The sequence below is a fragment of the Manis javanica genome, chromosome 2 (genome assembly GCF_040802235.1).
Source record: "Manis javanica isolate MJ-LG chromosome 2, MJ_LKY, whole genome shotgun sequence".
Classification (NCBI taxonomy): Eukaryota; Metazoa; Chordata; class Mammalia; order Pholidota; family Manidae; genus Manis; species Manis javanica.
Genome location: NC_133157.1, coordinates 7945142 through 7969546, shown reverse-complemented (window position 1 = coordinate 7969546; position 24405 = coordinate 7945142). Strand labels below are relative to the sequence as shown.

Genomic DNA, 24405 nt, shown 5'->3' with positions numbered 1-24405 from the left:
CCTGGGCTTTGAAACCAAGCCTGAGCTGTGCTGTTCCTCGCTTTGGCGCTTCTCCTCTGTGTTCGTCGGTGGTCTCAGCCACAAGACGGAGCTAAGAGCAGACTCCCCTTGCAGAGCTGCCGTGACGCCCGGGCAGGTGCATACCTGTGAAGTGCTCTGCCCATGCAGGCACACTGTGCGCGTGGGCACCGTACTGGCTGCTCTCTTGTCACTGCTGTAATGGCAGCCTTCGCTTACACTCCAGCCACCTCCCAGTAACGGAGGCTGACCTCGCTGCTGCCCGGGAGGGACCAGACTGGGGGCAGGGCTCCCACCGTCCTTCCTCGCCCGGCTTTGAGCTTGGGCCTCACCAGCCTAGGTTCTAGGCCACTGCAGTCTCGGGCAAATGACTTCACCCCTAAGGACCGCAGTTTGCTTACCTGTAAAATGGAGATAATAAAGCCTCCATCCTGGGGTTGCGAATGTCAAAATTTGAAGTGATATTTGGAAGGCGCTCAATGTAGAACCTAATGGTCAGTGAGCATTGGGCAGGAGGGGCTGTCGCAGCTCCTGCCTGGTGGTGGCTCACCTTCAGCCTGTGTACCTGCTCAAGCTGTGCTCTCCACTCTGCGGAGCCAGGCTGGTGCAGTATCACATCTCCCACCAGGCTCAGTGCCATGGTGCCTACAAGAGGCAGTGTCGCCCCCTCCCTAGCTCCACCAAGCAGGACCTCCTCCCTGACTGCCGGGGTTTCCTGCCGGCAACCATGTGCAGGCAGGATCCAGCCCCTAGCCCTCCTGGGGGACCCAGGCTAACCTAGCAGAAGGGGACACTGGTTGAGCCGCAGAACCTTGGGAGGAGCTGCCGTCCACAGCTCAGGAGACAAGTCCTGGCCTAAGCCTGATTTCCACAGGGTTCCATCAGCTCAATGCTAAAACATCTTCTGCAGTCTCATCCCTAATCCACGGCCTTGCACACAGATGACCTTCCAGCAAGGGAGACCGGGGAGAAGCTGCAGGTCCCGGCCTCATCTCCACCTGCGCGGCTCGTCCTTGTCCTGGAACACCTTCCCTCCTCAGCCAGCAGGGCGCCTGTCCGCTGCGTGGTCACCTGCACCTGGCCTGCTGGGGGGCTCAGGGGTGGTCCCCAGGAGGGATGCGGAAGGAGCAGCAGGAGAGTGGGCTCAAATACCCAGACATGCTGCCCTTCTAAGTCTCCTCCAAATTAGTTTGACCAAGAGGCCTCTGCCATCTAATCTGGTTCACTTGGCCAAGAGAAGCCAAGTGTCTGGCCTTTCCCGGGGGCGGAGAAGTCCCCATGGCCACACTTCCTGTCTACCCTCCGGGCAGTACCAGAGGACTCATCTCCCAGTGCCCCGTTCTGCACCCTGATGCTGCTCCTTCTGCCCCTGTGGGCCTGCCCAGAGCCTCCTCCCTTCCCCCTGCATGCTGGAGCCATTGAGCAGGGAGAAATGGGAGGGCCAGGGGTCGTGTCTCAGCCTTGGCATGAGGGGCTGGCTCGGCCCCTGTCCAGCAGGCATCTCCATTCATAGGCCAAACTCAAGCCTCATCTCTGCTGGAAAGTTCCCCACTCAGGCCCCTTGCACAAGCTTTGGTTGCCTTTCTGCTCCTAAGCCCATGGTCTGCTCTCTCATCATTCTAAACTCAGAACCTTCATTTTAGCTCCCAGTGTATAGCACTCACCTCAATTTGTGGTTTTTCTCTCGGTTCACTGGACCTGATGAGGTCCTTGTTGGACCTCCAGCACCTGGCACAGTGCTTGCCCTGTGTAGGTGCTCCACCCTCATGGGGTTCACGAATGAATGGGAGGCAGGTCCAGGCCAAGGCCGCACGTGGCCTTGTGTGCAGCCAGCCTGGAGCACAAGAGGCGCTTGTTGCTGCCGCCTCGTGCCTGAGTCTCAGAGAGCCTCCTCCTGCCCAGCGCCCTCCACTCCAGGCCCCTCATCTGCCAGCCTCGCCCTCCCCAACACCAGCCATTCAACAAGCCTGGGGCTGTTTGCTTTCAGGGCAGATGGAGCAGGTGCTCCCTCTTCCCCTCCGGGCCTCTGCCTGACCCAGGCGGTCCCTTCTCTTCCCTGGCACCTGCTCCACTACCTTCACCCCGAGGAAGAGGCCAGGGCCCTGACTCTGCACCAAGCACCACTGGCTCCCCCTGCCGGGCTGGAGGTGGTAACCCAGGAGCCAGGCTCAGACAACTAACACCGCTAGGTGGGGGCCTCCAGAACCAGGCCAGTCGCCGAGCCCCCGGGCAGCAAAGGAGGATCAACACTTAGTTTGACCCCTGGCTGTGGAAGCCAGGGCCTGGGAGCCAGCACGCAGCCCCTGCCAGGCTTCCTCAGCGCTCAGCTGGACGCGCTTTCCTTTCCATCCGCCATCATTCCTACTTGGCTCTGTCGTTTGTTAGCTGTGTGTGACCAGAACCCGGCAAATTAACTGCCAGCATCAGTCAGAATCCTGGCAGGGAACAGAATTGTCCCTGGATGGCTCATTTGAAGAGACTTTAATGAAGGTGAAGTGGGACTAGGAATGAGTACTTTGCGTGAAGAAAGATGAGCCCAGCCCCTCAGGGCTGAGGAACCCAGGGAAGAAAAATTGTCCTCAACTCTACCATTGCAGAAAGGCAAGGACTCAGCATCTCAAGGGGCAAACAAAATACCTGGCCTGCCTGCCAAGCCTCAACCTGTCCATCTGTAAAGTGGCCGTAATGGTATTACTTCACAGGGGTGTTGTGGGAATTCACTGTGATCATGTGTGCAAAACCCTCAGCACAGTGCCTGACACAGGACAGTCATCAAGTGTGACCTTAATCAGGATGACATCACGCTGTCAAATCATGATTCCCTCTGTCCCCGACTCAGCCCTCAGGTCTAAGCCGACATCTGCCTCAGGGTCCTCCCGCCTTCCCCCACCCCTTCCCTGCCAGGTCAGGCCCCCGGTTATACCAGGGGTTGGCCAACTATGGCCCGAATCCACCCACCCCTGTTTTTGTATAGAGCACAGCCACACCCACCCGCTGACATATTCTGTGGCTGCTTTCACTCTACCGTGGCAGAGCTCAGTGGTTGGGACAAAGACCCTGTGGCCTGCGAAGCCTAAAATAGTCCCTCTCCACCCCCATGGCTCTCTGCCTTTCCCCATAGCGCCCCCTCCGTGGCCTTCAGTTGCCTGTGCTTCCTTGGCCCCCAGACTGAAGGCCCTCTGAGGTAAGGACCCAGCCAGGAGTCCCCAGAGCCTGGCCCTTAGGGGCCCTGGGTGAACACCCGCGGTCGCCTGCCCTCGCCCCAGCCCTGGCCTCTGAGCTCCCTGCTGGGCCTTGTGGGCACCTGGGCCTCATGGCTCCAGAGCCGCTGACTGCTGACTCCACGCCGCCTTTCGGGGAAGTCCTGAAGCTGCGATTTTCACGCAGGGAAGCAAGCCCCAGCTCACAGGAGGGTTCGCCACCCATTTTCCGAATCCCCGGCTCCAGCCCTGGAAGCAGGGTGGTAAGGTCTTCGCTGGTCACCAGAGGGCCTGGGAGGGTCCGGAAGGCTTCAGGCGCACCGAGCCGTCCTGGCTCCCCACCCGCAGCCTCGGACGACAGAGGCCTGTGCTGCTGCAGCCCAGGGGCGGCCATGGGGCCCTGAGGCTGGTGGAACTGGAAGGGCAGCTCCGGCGAGGCCTTCCTCATCTGGCAGTTAGACCTGGCTCTGTGGCAGGAGCCCAGCCAGAGCCAGGGACAGGACTGTGCCTCTTGCCATCCCAGGAATGGGAGGAACGCAGCCCCCCTCAGCTCCTCAGGTCTGAGCTACAGCTCTGGGCTCTCTTGCCAGCAGCCAGGCACCCCCACACCTGCCAAGGAAAGGCCCCAAGACTTACACGCCAAGGGCCTGCTGGAGCCAGGACTTGCAGTGAACCAGCTACCCAGTGGAACAGGGCGAAGACCTGCCCTCAGGAGCTTATGCTTCAGTGGGGAGCCAAGCAGTGGAACCTGTGAGGGGGAAGGTGTGGCATGTCAAGGGCCAGAGGAAGCTGCATGGGCGAGGCCAAGAGGGCCAGTGGGCTCCCTGGCCCTTCTTTGTGGTTGTGCCCACTTCTCTAACCACCTGCCTGCCTCAGGCACTGGGAGATGCCCACTCCAGCACTGGGAGCAGCTGGGCCCTGGGTCTCTGAGGCCTGGCCCAATGTCACCATGGTCCTGGGCTGAGGCTGTGCCCTTGGCCTCTGCGGCAGGCCCTGCACCCCACGGAGAACTACCTCCACTCCTCATCCTGCAGAGTGGCTATGCTGGCAGTTCTGCACCAGCAAACTGACTGTGAGAACGGAAACAGGGAAACCTTCTCAGTTTCTGGTCTGTGGAGGAAAAAAGACAAGGAATGCCACGTTTTCAATTTTCCCCTGTATGTAATGTTTAGTTTATATAAATGAACTAATATTTTCCTGGAGAGCAAAAATCATAAAGAACGTTGACCCCCAGAGAGGGCAAGTAATGTTTGTGTGTGCCTTGGAACTGGTGAAGACATTTCCAGATCTTGTTAGTCCCACCCCCACGCGGCTTAGACAACTGGCAGGTTTGCTCTGCAGATCCTGTGGTGGCAAAGCAAGTCCATGGAAATTCTCAGCTTGGCCTCGGGTGCCCGCATGCAGCCCTCAGGACCGCCTTTGCACACTCCTCTGTCTTCCTGGTTTTATTGCCTAGTGGGGAAAAGCCCTGCCCCGGAGGCAGGCCCACTAGGGTTCAAAGCCCAGCTGCAGCGCTTCTTAGCCATGGGACCTCCGAGCCTCAGTTTTCTTGTTGGCAAAATGGCAGTTGGAATAAATGCTTCCTGTGGGCCTACTTCACAGGGCTGAGGCTGGGCCACAAGAGCCCTTAGCACAGTGTCTGGCACACACTCACCACTTGGGACTGGTAGCTTGTGGCCCTCGCAGGAAGGCTCCAAGCTGTCCAGATGGAGGGACAGTGAGACACGGCCAGCAGAGTACGGGACAAGGAGCCAGAGGGCCCTCGCCTCTGCTCCAGCTCACCACTCACCAGCCACGCCAGGTACCACTGCCGCGTGGCCAGACACCCTGGGACCCAGTGGCATGAATAATCATTTTCTTACACGCCTAGATTCTGTGGACCAGGCAGTAGGGCAGGGCATGGACCTGAGCCCCAGCCAGTTCTGTGTGGCTGTGCTGCCCGCCCTGACCCAGCCGCTCACACAGCAGCGGGGCCTCCTCACCATTCCTTACTCTGACTCCGACGAGGACGGTCTGGGCGTCACCACAGCTGAAGCGTGATTGGAGGCCATTTTTCAGAAAGAAGTGAACTGGGGCCTTCCGAGTGGTATGTGAGACAGATCTTGGCTCACAGTGAGGACCCGTGAGAGCTGCATATATGAGAAACAAAGAATGTGTGTGAATGTAAAAGTGACCAGCTCCCAGGCTCAACCAGGAAGCCTGGCCAGAGAAGGGTTTCAAGACAAACAGACTTTCTGTGCAGTGGGGCCTGGATCCCGGCATGCCACAGGGCGCTGGCAGACCAGTGAGGGCTCTGGTCTGGGCACAGGGCCCTCCTCATACCCAGGAAAGAAGCTGAGAGATGGTCTCTTCCACCCTTGGACTTGTGTGGGAATCATTCCCGTGCACCCAGTGCTCTGGGTGATGCTCTAGGGAGCTCCTGATGGTGGCAACTTTCATTCCCCTGCTCCATTGAGGAACTGGAGGCTCTGAAGGCTGAGGAGACTGGACCATACGCTCCCAGCAGCTCCAGCAGAGGCTGGACTGGAGTGCAAGTCTTGTGACTCTGAGTCGAGTATTTTCTCCTCTGCCACAGCTGCCTCCCATTATTCCAGTGTGAGACTTGGAAAGCAGGGCTGCCAGCCTGCCTAAATCGGGCAGTGCTGGCCCAGGGCAGAGCCATTCAGATGCTGCTGGAAACCCGTGGGAACAAGGCTCCCTATCCCTGCCGTGTCCTTGCAGGCAGCCTCTCTGCAGCCACTCTCACTGCACCTGGCTGCTGGTCACACTCGGCTGGTGCGCCAGCTGCTGGCACCGGGTGCTGGGGATGTCCCCCAGGCTGGTGTCCGCTGAGGGAGAAGGACAGTCAACAGGAAATGGTACATAATTCCTGAGTTACAAATGGACGGCTGCTGTGAGGGCAGGGTGCAGGCAGCCCAAGAGTGAGTGACAGGAGGCCTTGGCCCAGGAGGATGGTGGTTACGGCATCTTTGTGAGAGCTCAGGGATGTGAACTCTGTAAACACGGCCCCGTGTCTCAGTGAAAAGCCCACTGTTGTCTGACCCCCGTGGATGGGACATCAGTGGTTTTTCCTTCCATCTCTCCTCCTGGAGAGAAATGCACCGGATGACGAGATCATTTGCAGGCATCTCAGGCTTGTCTGCTTTGGTCACATGGGCAGACATAAGAGGACCCTGGTGCTGGCAGGACTCCAGTGCTGGCTGACTGGCTGAGGTGGCATGTGGGCCTCTCCGGGTCGTTCTCTTGGACACCTGGACCCAGGGAAAGGGGACCAATGCTGTGTGTTCCAGGTGCAGAGTTGGGTGCTGCCTGCACAGGCCGCCTCTCAGCAGGAAGTGCAGCTGAGACCCCGGCTGCTGAGGTCGGGAGAACGGTGTGTCCCTCCAGAGACGCCTCCATTAGAATCACAGTGAAGCACAAGACCTCTTCCCGACACCTCTAAAGTGATACCCTCAAACATTCCTTCCATCCACCCTGGTTTTACACAAATTCCCTTTTAGCCTTTCTCCTCTCATCCCACAAACACAGGTTCTGTCTCAGGCCTTCCATCTTCTCACCGAGCGTATGACCTTGGATCACATGGACTCCACATAGCCCTGTGCTGACAGGTCCTGCACATCTGTCCCAGCCACCATCCATCGCCTGAGCCTTGCACCCATCCACCCGATGGCCTCCAGACATCAGTCCCCGATTGAACTGCCCAGCAGCCCCCAAGCCTGCTCCCTAAGTGAACCCCTGCCTCCACCAAGGGCTACCCCGAGCCCCTCCTGCTGCACCCCTGCTGGCCTACCTCCTGGACACCTCTTGTCTCAGCTCTCCATCCCAGCCCGGGGTCAGCCACATCCACGTGCTTTCCAGCCAGAGTGGGAGCTTCCTGGGGTGGGAATCTGAGCGCATCACCGCCCACCCCCAAATCTCCATGCCTTCTCCCTGAACACCAGGCTCCTCACATGGCCCACCGACCTGCCGCCCTGCCCACACACACACCTTGCCTGCCGCCGGCTCTCTGCATTTTTGGGGGTGCGGGGTGACTTGTCCCCTGGGGTCTGCATGTGCTGCTCCTGCACCCACCACTGTCTCAGCTGGACTCTTGTGCCAGCCTGGATGTCAGGCCCTCCAGCCCTCTCTGACCATGCTGGGTTCTCAGATGCACTGCTTGCCAGCTGCTTGCCCAGGCAAGCTCCTTAGCCCTTTGACCCTGCTTCCACATGGTGATGTAGAGATAACAGCTGCCTGTGAGGCCGCATTACCGCGAGGCTTCAGTGAGGTCCTGCTACAGAGCGTGCAGCAGTTTCTGGCGCCTTACAGATGCTCGGAGAATGTCAGCTATTACCATTACCACCGTCCTTATTGCTGTGGCAGTTAGACTGTTGGTATGGTTATTGCTACCACCACGTAGGATTTTTTTCTCCTATCAAAGCCTGCGTCTCTCCTGGGTGTAATTATCTGGTTACTGGTCTCTCCCGCCCTGGACTGTAAGCTCCTTGAAGGCAGCCGTCAGCTCTCTCAATCAGTGCGGCTGTCCAGCGCCGGCCAGGGGCTGGCACGCGGCCAGGGACCATCTGTTGCAGGAAGGAGGGAGGGACGCTGTCATTTCCTCCACAGGGAGGCTGCCGTGTGAGACACTGTTCTGTTTTGCGGATGTAGAATTCAGGCTCAGAGGTGCGGGGTGACTTGCCCAGGGTCACTCGGCCACAGGTTGCAGACACCAGTGGGAGCCCAGGCCTGTCTGCGTCCGGATCCTGAGTCCTCTGCTGTTGCTGTTCATCATCCTTCATCCTGTCCACCCCAGAGCCGTCCTTAGGGCCCTGAGCTCTCTCCCCTTCCCATCAGTGAGTGGTCTATTGGGCAGAGCATTGGTTTCTTGAGAGAAATGTAATGAAAACCAGATTTTTTTCACCATGCTGTCTCATTCCCCACAGACTGTCAGTTCTCATGCGCTCCAGTAAAACTGCTAAAGAAACAGCCGCTTACAGGGCTTTAAAGATGATTCATGGAAAAATTATGCAGAGGAAAAAGAGAGCAATCCTTCGAGATAGTCAAGCCACATGGTCAGTTTTTCCAGCTGTTCGTGCCATATCGGGCCCGGCAGTGGGGACCACACTCTGCTAAGCGAGGCCAGAGCCCGGGCTCATTATCACCACTCCCACCCCCGCCCCTGCCCCCAGGACCCAGAGAAACCAACTTGCCAGCCACCCCGCTCAGAAACAGCCCCAGAAGGCACGTGCTCTCAGTGGTGTCACGTGGTGGCCACCCCAGGCTTGGTGGAACAAGAACGTGAGGCCTTTCAGTAGCAGAGATGTCACTTACTGGCAGAGGCCACCCCATCCCTAGGCCCCAGCTGAATGAAAATTCCTCTGCGTCAGCGTCAGACCCAGGCGGTTGGTCAACAACACAGGGGAGAGGAGTGGCTGAGGTCCGGGGCACCCAGAGCAGCATCAGCTTTGACACTGGGCCCAGGAGATCACAGCCTCTTCTGCTTGGGCCCCTGCCCCGTCCTTAGCAGGGCCTCCAAGCCAGGCGTGCAGCCCAAGGCCGTCCTGAACATTGAGAAGAGGGTTTTGAATCAAAGCCTCATCCTGAAGGGAAAATCAAGAGCTGAGCAGAAGAAACCAAGGGCCATCCCCGAGGCTTGGGGGAGCCTGGGCATGGGGGTCAGAGCCAGGCTGCAGGAGCCACTGGGAAATAGGTGGGGAACGGGAGTCAGTTGGAGTGAGCAGGAAGGTGAGGAAGTTGCCGGAAGAGCCTCGGAGCATCCAGTCTTGCTGCATGCACAGGCAGCGAGGGCACGGAAGCCAGCACCCCTCCAGCCCGCGACCTGGTGTGCCTCTGAGTGGCCCTTTGGAACAGCAGTAGAGAAATGTCAACTGCACGAGAGGCAGCGAAGTAGGAGGGCGCTGAGTGTTTATTCAACCTGGCACACAGCTGGTGCATAATAGATGTTCGTGCCCTTTACCTTCCCTTCCTCTAGACTAGCAATTGGACCTTGTCTGTCATGTCTTCTCAAGGCAGTGCTTCCTGCTTATCAGATCACCTCACACCTGTCTGTGTGCCCTCTTCCTCAGGCTTTCACTGATGCCTGACCTTTGAACTGCCAGAGCTCCCACCTCACCTTGTCCCTCCTGACCACCACCATTGGGGGAAGCATCTGCCTCTGGGTTTGAGTCTTGCCATGTAGTAGCTATAAAACCCGCGGCTTTCTTACCTGTGAAACGGGGCTGCTAAGTCTGCCAACCTCATGGGTTGCATGGTGCCAGGCACATAACATTCAGTCATAGTGATCGCCATTATTATTACTATGACAACACCAGGGAGTCAAGTTCCAATTCAAACTCCAGGGGAGGCATCATGCCATTTGACCTTTACAACATGCCTTCTGCACCCGGGGCGGGAACCAGAGTGACTCAGGCAGTGGGACTAATCCCGCCTACACGCCGCCGATAAACAAGGCAAATTCCACCCTTGCATGGATCCATTTATTGAGCAACACGAGCAGAACAAAAACAAAGCAGGATGGCGTCCATTCCTCCCTTTCCTCTCTGGAGCAACTACGCGAGCCGTTTCCCTGGGCACAGAGCTCGCTTTCCTTCCAACTGTTTGAGCAGAAATTCTTCAGGGGGTGCACATCAGAATCACCTGGAGAGCAACGCCCAGACCCACCTGAGGCCGACAGGCTCAGGCCTTTCTATGAGCCAAAAAAGTCCATTTCTCACACCCTGCCCACGTGATTCTGATACTTCCCCTGGTTAAGAATTACAGCCTCAACGAAGCCCATCACAGCGCAGGACCCCTCACTGGGAACACGCACACACACGCAAGCCTAGATACAATTCCAGTACCTCCGCACACTCCTCAGAGCCTTCCGGGACCCTCTCTGGGTTGAAGTTCAGGCCGTGCTTCTCCGCCTTCACTGCTGCGGACCGGTCTGTCAGTCTGTTCTTGAGACACCCTGTGCAGGCTGGAACTGGGGCCTCAGACAGCCTCCCCGCTCGCCGCCAGGCGGCCCCAGGCAGCCCGCTGAGGAGCAGTGTGGTGTGGCGGGGCCTCTTCGTTAGGTTCCCTGGGCTGCAAAGAACAGGTACAGACTCTGGCTGCCTCAACCAAAAGGGGAGTCAACGGCCTGTGGAGTCCAGGAGGGGAAGGGCAGGGGTCCTGGGGATTCAGGAGCCACTGAAACAGGGCCTCCCACCCTGCTCTTTGCCTTTCTGTGAGCCTCTCACCACAGACCAGCCTCCTGCTCCACCAGCAGAGAAGCATGGCCATAGGCAGTGTCTACGTTTTATTTCTCATCCACCAAAAAGAGACTGTCCTCCAACATGGTCTCGTCTCAAACCTGAAAATCCTTGGGAAGGTGTCTACCACCAGCCAGAGCCTGGGGCAAGGCCACATTTCTCTGGCATTGGCTGCCCTGTGGCCCCATCAGTGGGAGGGGCGATGCCTGGAGAAGGTGCAGGGAAGGTGGTGTCAGGTGTTCACTCCATGGATTCACGGGCCTAGACTTGAACCTGATTCTATTACCAACAAGCTCCCAGTCCTCGATGCTTAACCCCCTCCCCCCCCAGCTTCTGCCTCCCTGTTTGTAAGTTAAGGCTAATAACACGGACCTCAGAGGGTGTTGTGTGGTTAACCCTGGAGGCGGTGCAGAGTTGCAGCAGGACACAGATGGCACCCTCAAATGGGGTGATCAGAGAAGAGTCTCAGAATGGGTCTATTTGTAAAAATGTGGGCAGGGTGTGGGGGACCCCCGGGACAGTGTTGCACCCCAGGGCTAGAAACAGGCCCTGTAACTGCCCTAGGCCTCCAGGAGGGCAGGGAGGCAGCAGTTACCTAAACCAGAGTGGAGAGGGCTTGAGGAAACTCTTGCCTCCCAGGAGCGGCCACAGGAGAGCTGGGGAGCAGCGCCCAGCCTCCCTGCCCCCTCCCCAGGGTCTGACCCCCAGTGAGGCGCCAGAGGGAAGGGTGCCCACTGGTCTAGGCTCCAGTTCATGCACGGGTTGGAGGAGGGTGCAGGGCGGGTCTGGGGGCAAATGGAAGATCCCAGCACAGCTGCTGGCACAGAGCAGGTGTTCACTAGTTTTCAAAGTATTCTCATCTTAAATCGTGAATCATTTAGTACATGGGGAACACCCGCTGAACCTCCCATCCATGTTTAACAGAGGTTAACATTTGCTTTGTATCTGTTGAGTAATATGACATTTCAGAGAGAACAACAGTCCCTCTCCCCCGTCTTTTCCCTTTCTTCCCCAGAGAAGCATCTACTGTCCTGACACCATTTCATCTTTCCTCTGTAGGTTCTTTGTGTCTTACTGCATATATATCTCTATATAAACATATATACTATTATTTTGTATGTTTTTAAAGTTTTTACATAAATGGCATCATGCCATCAACAGAAACATTCTTTTGCAGCTTGTTCTTTCCACTTAGCATGTGCTCCTCTGTGATTCATCTATATTGATGCTCACAGATCTAGTTTCTTCATTTCTTTCTTCTCTGGAGAATTTGTTAGGTGACTAGGCTGCAGCTCATTCATCCGTTTCCCTCCTGAGGGGCATGGAGGACATTTCCACTTTTTGCTGTCACGCACACTGCTGCCTTGAAGGTCCTTGTAAGGGGGTCTCCTTGTGCCCATAAGCAAGAGTTTCCCAGGAGTTGATACCTAGAATCAGAATCACCGGGCCCCAAAGGCACGGCATCTTCACCTTGACCAGCATTGCTAATTGCTTCCCAAATATTTTACACTCACATGGACCCTGAACAGGCATTCCTGTCCGTCCACATCCTAACACTTGGTATTGTCAGGCTAATTATTTCCTTACAATATAATGAAATGAAAATGTATTTCATTTTTACTGTAATTTGCATTTCCGTTATCACCTGCAAGGCTAAATATCTTTCCTTAGTTATTGGCCATTTGGGGTTCCTCTTTGGTGAATTTCCCATTTTTACCCTTTGCCCATTTTCTCTGTGTGGTTCGTTTCTTTCTTACTGATACTTGAAGTCCTTCTATGTATCTGGATATGAATCCTTTGCTGGTGATACGGGTGACAGATACCCTCTTCCAGACTACAGCTTGCCTTTTAACATTGATTTTACTGTCTTTTGTTTATTGTTTGTTTTAATAAAGAAATGTTTAATTTTAATGTAATTGAACGTATTCGTTTTTTCCTTTAGTGTTTGCGCTTCATGTTTCTTTTCTTTCCCTGAGGTCCCAAGGATTGTCTCTTCTTTCTTTCCTAGTAGTTTTACAGTTTTCCTTTTCATATTCACAACATTAATCCACTTGTATAAAATAAGGAGGAGGTCTCTAATTCCGTCCTTTTCCACGTGGTGCCTGTGGTTCTTGCCCTGTATACTGAAAACCCCTCCTTTTCCCACGCCTGGTAATGCCACCATCGCTGCAGAGCAAGGCCAGGCGCCCACCTCTGACCCACGGGCTATTTCTCTATCCATGCCCCAACGCCAAACTGTTCAAATTACTATGATTTTGTGTTTTCTTCTGGTATCTGATAGGGCAAGTCCTGTGCTATTCTTCTTAAGAATTGTCTTGGCTACTTTGTCCCTTTATTCTTCCATCAGGATTTTAGGATTAAGTGACCAGGTCAGGCAGGGTTTGAACACCATGCCACCGACAGTTCCAAGCTGATTGAACCGACAGTTCAATCAGCTTTTGTTTTTTCACTTGTGAAACGAACTGTATGGGGTTGGATGTGAGAGGATCAGGCTGGCGGCAGGAAGAAGGTAAAGTGTGGGGCCCGCCCCAGGCAGTGACAAGAGAGATGGGAAGGGAGGTGATGTACAAAATCTAGGGGCTTTGGTGGTTGTGTGACAAGTGAGAAGAGAACAGGCAGGTCACCATCTGTGAGGCCTCCTTCCAGGCCAGGGGACTGAGTGACCAAGGCTGCAAGTGCCCAAGGAGGTTCCAGGCTCACCCTGGGCCGAGCTGAGCTTGGGCACTTTAGGGAAGCTCAGGGGGTGGGTAGCCTGCCGGCCGGGGATCAGTAAGGCTTGGGCTCGGGGAAAGGGGACTGCCATTAAGACTGGCTGAGTTACAATCCAATCAAAACCAGGAACCAAAGAGGGAGGCCTGTGTAGGAAACACCACGTGAGGGGTCATTGGAGGAGACAAGCAGCAGCAGTTAAGAGGCGCAGGGAAAGGCGGGGAGCGTGACTTCACCAGCACCCAGGATGCGGGTCGTTCCCCGAGGAGCCCCCAGCACCAGATGCTAAGGGCCCTGGAGGTCGCCGAGGTCCTTTGGTTTGGCAAAGAGGAGGCCAGCGAAATGTAATGAGGTGTGGAAACCAGATTTGAGTGGCTCGAAGGGGGAGCGAGAGGCCGAACAGAGCAATGGGGAGCGTGGACTGTGCCTGAGGGGGTGAAACCAGCTAGAGGAGGACCGGGGCTGCAGGACCTCATTTCACAGAAAATGAGACCAGATAGGCCGGGGAAGGGGCCAGTGAGAAGGCGCATGTGGTAGGCGAGTCTCAGAGGAAGCAGGTCTGCCTTGGAGGAGGCAGTTCCCCGTTCCGGGCAGGGAGGCTGTTGCAATGGAGTGTGTGTGGCAACTGCAAGTCCTGAACGGAGAGAGAGGCGAGCTGGTGACCACGGTTTTCCCGTGGAAGTGCAGTCTGGCATCGTTTGAAAGGTAGGGTCAATGATTTGTGCAGGGACTTAGAGAGGTGGCATTTGGGAACAGCTGTTGAGGGAAACAGTGGAGAAAGTCAACCAGGGCCTAGCAGAGGGATGGGGGGCCTTGGGACGGTGGAGAAGGCATGCGTGCGGAGCCGTGGGGTCCAGGCAGGGGGCGAGATAGCACTGGAAGCGCCAGCCCACCCAGAGCGCGAGGCGGCGTGAGCTCCTCTGCCTCGTGAGCCTCCCCAGGTGCCAGAGGGAACTGGACTGCCACAGTGGACAGACTGGGGACAGGGCTCCTAAGATAAGGGTGATCCGAGCACATGAGAGGAGATGCGAACTGAACCCTTAGGTCTTCTGTGGATCTGCTGCATCCTGTGCTGGAGATCTGGAGCCCGGGTGGACCTCGGGCCTCTCTCTCAGGCCCCCTAGGCAGCAGCTGCTGGATTCATGTGTTTGACGTGCTCTGCAGGAAGTGGATAAGCCCCTTGGCGGGAGCCCTGGCCCCACTCCCAGTGTCTGGCCTAAGTAGTGAAGTAGCACCTGGGGTCACCTCCCTTAAAGTCTTCCCTTCCCAAGCCACAGAAACTAAGAGGACAGCAGCAGTCAGGACCACGCTGCTCAAAATACAGATGTAGATGTGACCAGCATAAAGGATCCTGCATCCGTCCCTGCACATGGTGCACAGTGGGGTTTGTGGCCCAACCCCCGGCTCTGCTGACTTCCTTTTGGCCCCGCGATGTGGGGCCGGAGGATGTGGCAATAATTAAAATAAAACAAGTACAAGTGTTAACTGTGAAGCAAAGTACTGTGCCGAGGACTCCTCCCAAGCATCGCAAAGTGAGTTGAATTATTCCCACTTTTCAGATGAGGAGGCTGAGGCTCAGGGAATAAATTCAGTGACCCATCCAGGTCACCCGGCAGTGACTGACAGGCTGGGGCAGCCCCTGCCCCCGAGCCATGCTCTCACCAGCAAACCCGCCGCCTCCCCGATAAGCTCTCATCCCTTTTTGCCGAGTGAGTGGGTGGAAGCCCACAGGGGCAAGTCCGAGACTTGGACTCAGAAGACCTTGTCATGTCCCAACTCTGTCACCTGGCTGGTGGCCCTGGTAAGTCACCACGGGGAAGTGGGTCTCAGCTGATCACCACATCTGTGCCCCATGTCCATCCATGGCACTCGGCCAGGGGGCACCATGAACAGGACACTGGCCAGCCTCCAGTCGGGTGTCAGCCCCTGAAGCTGACTGTACTGGGAGTGAGGGGCCGGAGCCTCTTGAGTAGAAAGCCGCGGCAGCCGCACCCCAGACCCGGGCCACAGGCGCCACCGTCACTCTCTCTCTGTTCACAGGCCCCTCCGGCTCCAGTTCTGCGAGGTTCAGCAGGCGGCCCACCTGTCCCGATGCATCTGTTGCTGGCAGCCTCCCCACACCCCCGGTCCCAAGACATAGGAAGAGCCACAGCCTGGGCAACAAGTGGGTGACTAAGCGAGCCCTCTTGGGCACTGGACGGCCAAGCACGGGCTGTGGGAGTTGCTTGTATCCCTGGCTGGCACCCTGGCCTCAGGCTGGCGCAGGCTCAGGGAGAGCTGGGTGGGTGGTGGCTGCGGCTGCACCGCCTGCGTACCTGACGGGTATCACTGCCTCAGTAGCCAGTGGAGGAAGCATGTGGGGAGGGGAGGAAAGTGATGGTGGGATTCCAGAAAGTTCTCCCAAGCTCTGTGAGGGCTTCCTTGTGGAAAACCCCAGAGTCCATGGGACAACATGACTGCCATCCAGGGCAGCATGTGGTGTCTTAGGGCACCTGCCAGTGTTGGGGCTCAGAGTCTCTGCTTGCCAGTTGTGCAGAAGGCCTGCAGAGCAGTGAGCCTGGCTCTGTGGGGCTGACAGCTGGGGGCAGCCATGCCTGTGTTCGCAGGGTGTGGGCACAGGCTCCCAAACAGGTGGGTCCCTCCCTTCCCCCGTTCCTTCCTACCTTCCTTCCCTCCACCACTAAGGAGCGAGTCTCAGCCAGCCCAGGCTGCCCTGGGGTGCCTCACGGGCTGGAGGAGAAACGCCTGTTCTCTGAGTGTTCAGGGCTTACTCTGTGCTGCATACTCAGCCGCGTGCCCGTAAATCGTTCTCTCACTGAACCCCTTCAGGCCCAAGGTAGGTGCTCTGGCACGTCCATTCTAAGAACAAGTCCAGTGCGGGTGAACGTGTGAAGTGCCCTGCAGTGGTGAGTAAGGCTGGAGCTAGGATTTGGACCAGATGTGTGTGACTTCAGAGCCAGACGTGCTGACCACAGGGTCATGCTGCCCCATCATGCCTGTGCCCCGTCACTCACAGGTGCCATCCGCTTGCTGAGCCTCATAGTCATCTTGGACACAGGCAGGGCAAATGCCATTAATCCCCATTTGACAGGTGGAGAAACTGAGGCTCAGAGAAAGGCTGTGACTTGCCCAAGGTCACACTGTGAGTAGGGCAGAGCCTGGGCTTGGACTGTGGCTCTGGGTGGAGATCTTCTCCCTGCAGCTACACCATGTGCTCAGGACCCCTGGGCAGGTGTGACAGCTGTCGCTCAGTAGATAAGGGGCTCTGCCTTCTCTTTCCTTTCCATTTTCCAGTATGATGTGTCAGTTGAGTGTAGTTGAGAGTAAAAGTGCAACATTCCCGTCGGAGAAAGCGAGGCACCTGCTGGATGACAGTGTCCTAGAGTCCCGCAGCCCCCGTAGGGGCCTCGCCCTCACCTCCTCCTCTGCCGCCACCAATGGACTCTCCCTAGGTAAGCGTCCCGGCCTGCACACAACAGCAGGTGGGCCATGGCCTGGCGTGTGCTCCGTGTCTGTCTCTGTCACTGTGCAGCACCTGGTGGCCTCTCATCCTCGAGAAAGGGCTCCCTGCAGGTCACAGCACCGGGGGGCCTTTGCTTCCTGGCCTCTGGGCTTCACAGGTGGCCCTGAGTCTGCCCTCCTCCTGCCGGGAGCCCTGAGCATGGCAGGCAGGTGGACAGGCGGTCTGGCACACACACCTGCAGCCCGCTGTCCCCAGATGGCAACTGCCGCAGCCTGGCTGCTGCCCAGTGGGGCCAGCGTGCGGGGCAAGGCAGGGGAGGCTGCCTGAGCCAGCAGCCGCGCAGGCCACCGGGTTCTCACCTGTGTACCTGTCTTCACGCTAAGCCAGAGTTAGGAAAGATGAGAAATTGGTCTGCAGAGATGAAATTGCATGTCCGAGCTTCAGCCAGAAATGGTGCTCTGTCACTGAAAGGGACAGAACCTGACCTGCTGAGGCTGGGATGGCGGTGAGCTCTGACCACAGGTCTGGCCCCCTGCAGTGCCAGGTCACCTGTCATTGCTACAGTCAGACAAGTGCACTCCCCACTGGCCAGGCACGTCCAGCGTGCCTGTGCTTCTGTAGTCTGTGTCCCTGTGTCTGTGTGTCTGTCAGCCTCCCTTCACAGGGAGCCCTCCGGGTGGCAGGTTAGACAGCTGCCAGGCTGGGGATTTGATCTGGTGAGGCCCGCAGGGTGGGAGGCCCATGAGCACAGGGTGGTAGGATGGGAAAAACAGGCGGGAATCCTCCCATGTCCCCAGCCTGTGAGACAGTATCACTCCAGGGGCAGCTGTCTCCCAGCCCCAGAAAGTCTGTGGCAAGCAAGATCCTTGTCTGTCTTCTGCCCTGGGAGGTGGGCATCCTGTCTGACCCAGCCAGGGGTGTACAACAGCTGAGGACCATGCAGCCCGTGGCCCACAGGTGTGCCTTGGGAGAGCTCTGGGGTCCCTGTGTTGGGGAAAGGTTGGGTTAAACCCGGTCTCTTCTTGGAGACTCTAATATGCTCATGGATTTTTGGATGTCCAAGAGGCAGTAGATTCTGCAGGTTCTCACATGATCTGGTAACGGAACCCTTGTCCTTGGGATGTCCTTGGGATGGGGTTCTGAGGAGCAGTCTGGGAAATACTGGCCCGAGAGCATTCAGCTGGGCAGCAGAACAGATGTTTTACATCCAGGAAACTTTCTGAGCTGTGCCTGAGCCCAGGCCTTGCTATTCCTGAGACAGAAAACTGAGTCCGACACAACGCTGCCGGGTATCCAGGTGGGACATGCAGCAGTTTGTTCTCAGCACTCAGGAAAATCCCAGGGTTTTCTGTTTGAGCTGGAAGCCTGGGAGCACGATGCCATGTGTGCGTCTGTCCCATCTGGAACTGAGCTGGTCCTGTCCTTCCTGTAATTCCAAGGGACCAGAGCCCCTTTCCCCCTTTCCCACCATCCATCCTTGGTACCGGCAAGCAGCCCAGGTGAAGGCACTGAGCGAGGGCCCTCTGAGGCCCGAGGGAGAGCCCAGAGGCACTGGCAGTGTGAAGTGACAGGAGGAAATCTCTCTGAGGTCCTTGTGGCCAGTGCCAGGCCTTGGAGAGCCCCTGAGGAGCAGGGGGCCCCGGAGGGTCTGTGTGCACCCTAGCTAGGGCCTGAGGGGCCCTCCTCCAGGCTTCTGTATCGTGCTGGACAGCTGCTCTGTGACCTGCATCTGGCTGCCTTGACCCTCGGGGAGAAGTGCTGGTCTGGCCTCTTGCCTACCCTGGCTGAGTCTTGTTCTGGCACTGGTTCCACTTGGGCCAGAAGGGAGGCAGTGGTGGAGCAGGCCAGACCCAGACAGACGCCTAAGGACCCAGAGCCCCATGGGCCAGTGGGCAGGCAGCTGCAGCCTTGGGTTGGGGGCAGTGTGAAGGTAGCAGAGGACCCACCTAAGGACATGGGACAGGATGGCTCTTTTGACCCTCTCAGGGAAGAGTTGGAAATAGCAGCAGCAAAAACCCAAGCCACAGTGATGCCCACAGGGCAGGAAGCAGTCTCTCCAGCACCTCTGTGGAGCTCAGGGGCCTGGGCCCAGTGCCCCAGAAGAACAGGCCTCTCTGGGGTTGGCCCCTCTTCTGCAAGGCCGCCACGCTCACTGATCTGTGTTCCTTTTCCAGGCAGTAGTGAGAGCTCAGAGTTTAGTGAAGAGATGTCTTCAGGGCTGGAAAGGTGAGTGTGGCCTTGCTCTGCCTCCCTCCCGGGGGGCGCTCAGGGCCCAAGGGAGCTGGAGACAGCCCCAGGCAGGGACCAGCCCCACTCTGCCTCAGCTCACGCCTAGCCTGGTGAGGCTGCTCCGCAGCTCCTCGGGTCAGCTGGGCCCAGGGGCAGAGCCAGCAAGGAGAGAGGCGTGGAAGAGCAGGCTGGGCCTGGGGCGGAGGGGTCCCAGCCGCCCTCTGTGCAGCCCCACACATCATCTGGCCCAGGCGCCTGAGGCCAGCACCTCCTCCTTAGGCTGAGCTGCCCAGCAGACCTGGGAGCAGATTTGGCCTGAAATGGGGGCTCTTGAAATCAGAAGCCTGAGCAGGGACCTCCTCTGGAGATGGGCATGTGGCTCCGCCTGGTGGGAGCTGAGAGTGTTGCATGCACATGGCCTCAGGCCGTGGGTGGACCCCTGCCCTGCTGTGCACTGGTGAGAGCAGTAGATCCATGGCCCAGAGCTTGGCTTCTGCAGAAATTCTCGTGCTGTGCCTGCTCCACGAGCACGCCCTCTCACCTGGCCAGGTACCTGGTAGGCTCTGGAAAGACAGGGAGTCTGTGAATGGGGTGTTCCCACAGCAGTGGCACCGCCAAAGGTGAAGGGCATCTTGGCAACTCAGGGTCTGGAGGAGGCAGGGGAAGTCTGTTGACATGGAGTATCATGGAGAGCAGGTTGGCTCCGCCCTGATTCAGAGTGGCCCCCTCCACTAGCGTGCAGGGGCCTGAGCACACGGGCAGGCACACACGCACACACATACTCCAGTCTCACACATACGCATACATACACTTTAGTGTGTGTCGACACACTTATACACACATGCACTCACATACCCTCACATACATGGACATATGTGCTCACACATGTACATTCACACACGTGCATGCATATATATACGCCTTTCACACATATACACACCTCACCCACTCCTCTGGTGCTGAAGCTTCTTGTCTCCTCGGTCCCATAATTGTAAATGGCCAGAGAGGAGGTAAATCTCTCCCTACAGGTCCCCATGGAGCAGAGGGAGATAATGACAAGTGACCTTGTTGAGCATTTCCTGTGTGCCAGGCACTATCTTAGTCTCCCTGCATCCTCAAGCACAGGCGTGAGGCTATTTCGTAGTGTCCCCATGTTCACATGTGGACAGAAAACTCCAGGAGGTGGAGTGACCTGTCCCGCTTCACTCCCCTCTCCAGGGCAGAGCCGACGCAAACACGCATCCCCCTGACTCCAAGCCTACCTCCGCCCCACAGGGCTCCAGGCCTCGGCCGGAGGGTCCCTACGCCAGCTGCAGGCAGTCTGTCCTTGTGAAACCCTCTGTGGAGGGCTGGGAGGGCAGGAACAGTGCCGCAGGCCCCCAGGGGCTCTTCCCTCCGGCCCCGCTCCTGGGCTCCTAGAGACACGCTTGCTCTGTTCTCCCTTGGGGATGAGAACCAGACAGACTCGAGGGGCAGACTCCAGTTGTGAGGAGCCAGAGGTGGACTTCTGTCAGCACCCAGCGGGGCACTCCTGGGGAGCCCCTGAGGAAGAGTCGTGCAGGCCAGCCCATGTCAGCCCCAGCCACAGGGGTGGGAACGCAGGCATGGTGCCGAGATCCTGAGTACCACCCAGACCTGGACTCATTCATTCCTTCATCATTCACTCATTCATTCATTCACCACTTATTAAGCAACTGCTCCCTGCCAGACACCGCGCCAGTCACTGAGGGTAGTAGATATGGCTCCTGCTAAGCACCCATGACCAAGGCTGGAGCTACCAGGAAGGCAGATGGTGAGAGAGTTCCCACCCCAGGGACAGGGTGCTGTGCTTGGTTCATCAGTGAACACTAAGGTACAGCCATTCTCTCTTCTCTCTTTCACTTAGTTTCTCATTAGGTCCATCTGAATGTGTATAATAGGTGCTTTAGGGCGGGATTCCTGTGAGCGCCGGTCTTATAGCTGGCTTACCTGTACAGATACCCCACCGTGCCTCTAGCAGCCCTCAGATCATTCCCTTGGGACTTGGCTCCTGGGTCAGCCCCTTCTTGCTGAGGTTCCTGCTTCGGAAGAAGCCAGTGCAGCTAGGATGGCCCCTCCAGTCCCTTCTGAGACCCAAGGCAGTCCTGGTGATCCAGCCTCCAGCTCCTGTGCCTCAGCCTCGGGTCTCCATTTCCATCCTGAACTGGCCTCTTTTCATGTCTTCCAAAAAGAACCCACTCCCTCAAAAGCCTGTGAGCATTCTAGGCTTCCCGGGGACCCCATTGCAGAGTTGGAAGGAAGGATTTGTCTCACACACTTCAAAAACCTTTGTTAAATGTCACTCTGTTTTCTCACAGCTCAGGGAGCCCATTGTCACCTGGGCCCCCCTCATGTCTAACCTTCACCTGCCCAGGCTCAGCGCCGCTGGGTCCTGCCTCCCAGCCTCCCTCAGGCCACATTGCTCCTGCTGTATAAAGGGGAGCAGATGCCCACTTCCTGCCTGGGCCCAGAAGCCAGCATCTGCCCTGAAAGAACCCCCAAAGCAATTTTCAGCAAAGCAAAGCTTCCCCTCGTGGAGCCCCTGCCAGCTGCTCCCGGCAGACGCTGTAGGATCACAGCTCTCTCTGCATCCCGCACCTGCATGGCCGGGCAGTGCCCTCGGAACCAGAGCCGGGTGCGGGAGAGGGCTGGGTGGGCTAGGCCCCACCAGCAGAACGAGGCGTAAGAGAGGAAGAAATCCTGGCTTCTCTAGTCCCTAGAGACCAGGCGAGGGTGGGGGGCAGCACCTTGCCCCACAGCCCGGAAGCTTAGAGGCCACGACCTTCAATTGACTCGCCCATCAGCCCCAGCGCCCTGGTGACAAGCTTGGCCCAGGCCAGGCAGAGAGTAAAGCCGGATCCCACCATGAAGAGCAGGGAGGCCCCAGGCCAGTGGCCCCACCCCCAGAACACGGCTGGGCTGTGCGTTAGGTTAAGAGCACTGTAATCACCCTTGATGCCACTGTGAATGGGCAGCAGGAGGGCCCGTTGGTGGGCTAAGGGTGGGATCACATGGTTTTGTCTTGCAAATTTGCCTTCCCTGAACTTACACAGAGGGACAGTTCAGCCCAGCCATCCCAAGGCAGTCCTTGGATGGCTCCAGAGCTCAGGCTGTCCCCAGTGGTTCCCTGAAATGGACGGCCTTAAAGAGCACCCACGGTGGAGCCCACGGAGTCCTCCTGTCCACCGCAGCCTCGGCAAGCTCACAGGGCCTGCTGGTGGGAGGGGCGGGAACAGACCGGAGTCATGAGGCAGCCAGACCCAGACAGGTGTTGGTCATGTCCCATCCCCAGGCTGCCCTAAAGGCCCTCTGCCTCGTCAGGACCCAAAATGAGGGCAGGGTGGTGGTCGTAAGTCAGAGCCCTCGCATGCAGGGGCCAGAGTCGCTGGGGAGGAGGAGAGGGTGGGCCCCTCTCCCGAGACTCTACCTCGTGTCCCCACCTGCAGTTCCTGGCCTCAGTGTCCTGGGAGTGGGGACACAGCATCACACCTGGCTTTCCCAAGAGGGCAGGGAGGTGGCCCAGAAAAGGCATTTTTAACATGTGCTTAGTTAACTGGGAAGTGGGGACTATGGACACGGCCCAGGCTGACCAGGAGCAGACCTCAGGGTCCTCAAAAATCAAGGGCAGAACGGAGTATTTTAGACCCATCAATAAAAGCTAATAGGTGCTTCTTTATGCCCAATTTGGCACTAAAGTGAGAGTAAGAATGTTAGCCTAAGAATTGAGGATTTTAAATGAAGGTTTTTTAAAAAGAGGAACAAAATGGATGATAGAGGTGAACATACCTGTACATATGAAAATACATAATGTCATTCATCTTGGTTATCTCTGAGTTGTAGGGTTAATGAGTAGTATTTTTTTTTTCTTTATTCTCCAGATTTTCCATAATGGATAAATGTTTCTTTCACCCCCCCCCAACAAAAAAATTAACACTTAACTTCTTAGAAGAAAATATGATCAGAAATGTTAACTGATCAGTTTTAAGAGGTGTCATTTGAAACGTGTCACAAAGTTCATTACAAAGCTCTTGGCCTCCCACCTTCTCTAGTCCAGGGTGGCCCATCTGTGTGGCAAGGCCCTCTGACCTGAAAGATGAGGCAGAGAGGGGGGCCTCCGCGGGAGCCCCTTTGGTGGGAGGGGGAAGGGGAGGGAGAGGGAAGCGTGACATCTCTTTCTGAAGGGAACTGAGTCCCCAGGGAACTCGGCACAACTCACAGTGGCTGTCGGGAGAGACTGAATCCCTGATCCCAGGGCCTGGGGATCTGGAAGAGGCCATACATTCAGCAGAGGGTCCACCAGGGCCAGCCGAGTCAGACCGCAGGCTCAGGGGGGCTTCTCATAGAGACAACAGTCAAGCAGAAGCCCAAGGACATTCAGTGGAGAGGGCCCCCGTGGCCCCCGAGGGGTTCCTGGGTCTGAGGAGGCTGTGAGGCCCGAGTCATGCATGTGCCAAGGGGGGACAGGTGTCTGGGAAAGCATGGTGTCTGTCAGAGTCACCGCAGGACAGGGGGCTCCGGAACCTGTCCTGGTGTCTGAAGCTCTGGTGGGCCTCTGCAGTGGAAGGTCATGGTCTGGCTTCTGGGCACAGCCAGCCGCACCGGGAGGGGCCTGAGGTGAGGACCGCCTGCTCTTCAGGGACTGCAGCCAGGTCCCCCAGCCTCCCCAAGCACCAGGCTCCCCAGCTCTGCAGTGATGATGCTCCCAGAAAGTACTTAGCACAGACGTGGGGTTGCTGCTAAGAGGTAGTGTTTGGTGAACCTACTCTGGGATTTTCGAGCTTGACTCCGTAGGTGACGCCAAGCAGTGGGAGGACCCCTAAGAGGTCGCTGCTGGCGGTTGGCCCGCAAGGGCACTTGGGTGTCCAGCAGGTTGAGTGACCTCAGTTTCTGCCCTGTGTGAGGTTTTTGCATTCTTTTCACCAGAGGAATCTCCCGCCATCCTTAGGGGGACCTCAAGAAAGAGGAGTCACGGTGGCAGAGCCCCAAGCCCACTACCCGCAAGTCAGAGTTTTTACAGACATCCCTCTCCTTCCTTCAAAAGAGCAGAGGACTCTAGCAGGCATCGGGTTTCCAGGGTACAAGGGTGCCTCTTGAGCCCCAAACTCTGCAGCATTGCAGGAGAGGGAGGCCAAGCCCTGGAGGCCATCCTGGAGGTGAGGGGTGTGACTCACAGAGGCCTCTCTGCCCACTTCCCCACCCCTGTGGCCGTCACCCCGGGGATCCCTCAGGGCTTGTCCGCCACCCGCACACCCTCGGACAGCTTCCCACCCGTCCTGCCCAGTGCCTCCTCTCTGCCGCTCCGCCGCGGCTGGCGGTCTGGCTGGGTGCGGAGCCAAGCTCCTGACCTGGGTTCCCCCAAAGATGCCCCCTTGCCTTGCTCTCAGCAACAGACGCTGATGTCTGGCAAGTGAAACTCCACCCAGGAGCCTAGGCCTCTCTGCAAGAGAACAGAGCAAGCATCCCTGGGCTGTTTACTTGACCTGTCCTTGGCCCCTGGCAGGCAAGGGCTGGGCACTGCCCACTAGCTGCTGTGACT

At 57.3% G+C, this 24405-nt stretch overlaps 1 protein-coding gene and 1 long non-coding RNA gene across 26 annotated transcripts in view; one reads left to right on the top strand and one right to left on the bottom strand.

Annotated features, from left to right (window-relative positions):
* RALGPS1 (Ral GEF with PH domain and SH3 binding motif 1) overlaps positions 1 to 24405 on the top strand; it is a 270250-nt gene that overhangs the window by 227895 nt on the left and 17950 nt on the right. For 20 of the 25 annotated variants that reach the window (XM_073224311.1, XM_073224325.1, XM_073224316.1 and 17 more), the window contains 3 exons: positions 15200 to 15323; positions 16454 to 16611; positions 18797 to 18848. In XM_073224311.1, the coding sequence (XP_073080412.1) occupies positions 15200 to 15323; positions 16454 to 16611; positions 18797 to 18848 (334 nt within the window). Of the gene's footprint in view, positions 1 to 959; positions 3180 to 15199; positions 15324 to 16453; positions 16612 to 18796; positions 18849 to 21187; positions 22941 to 24405 lie in introns of those variants that run through there. The other 5 variants (XM_073224337.1, XM_073224331.1, XM_073224354.1 and 2 more) reach the window with 4 other exon arrangements.
* LOC140846746 (uncharacterized) lies at positions 3179 to 12441 on the bottom strand. Its single transcript, XR_012126121.1, has 3 exons — positions 9424 to 12441; positions 5201 to 5347; positions 3179 to 3966 (listed from the first exon to the last, which is right to left on the bottom strand). It is a non-coding gene; the product is annotated as an uncharacterized lncRNA (long non-coding RNA).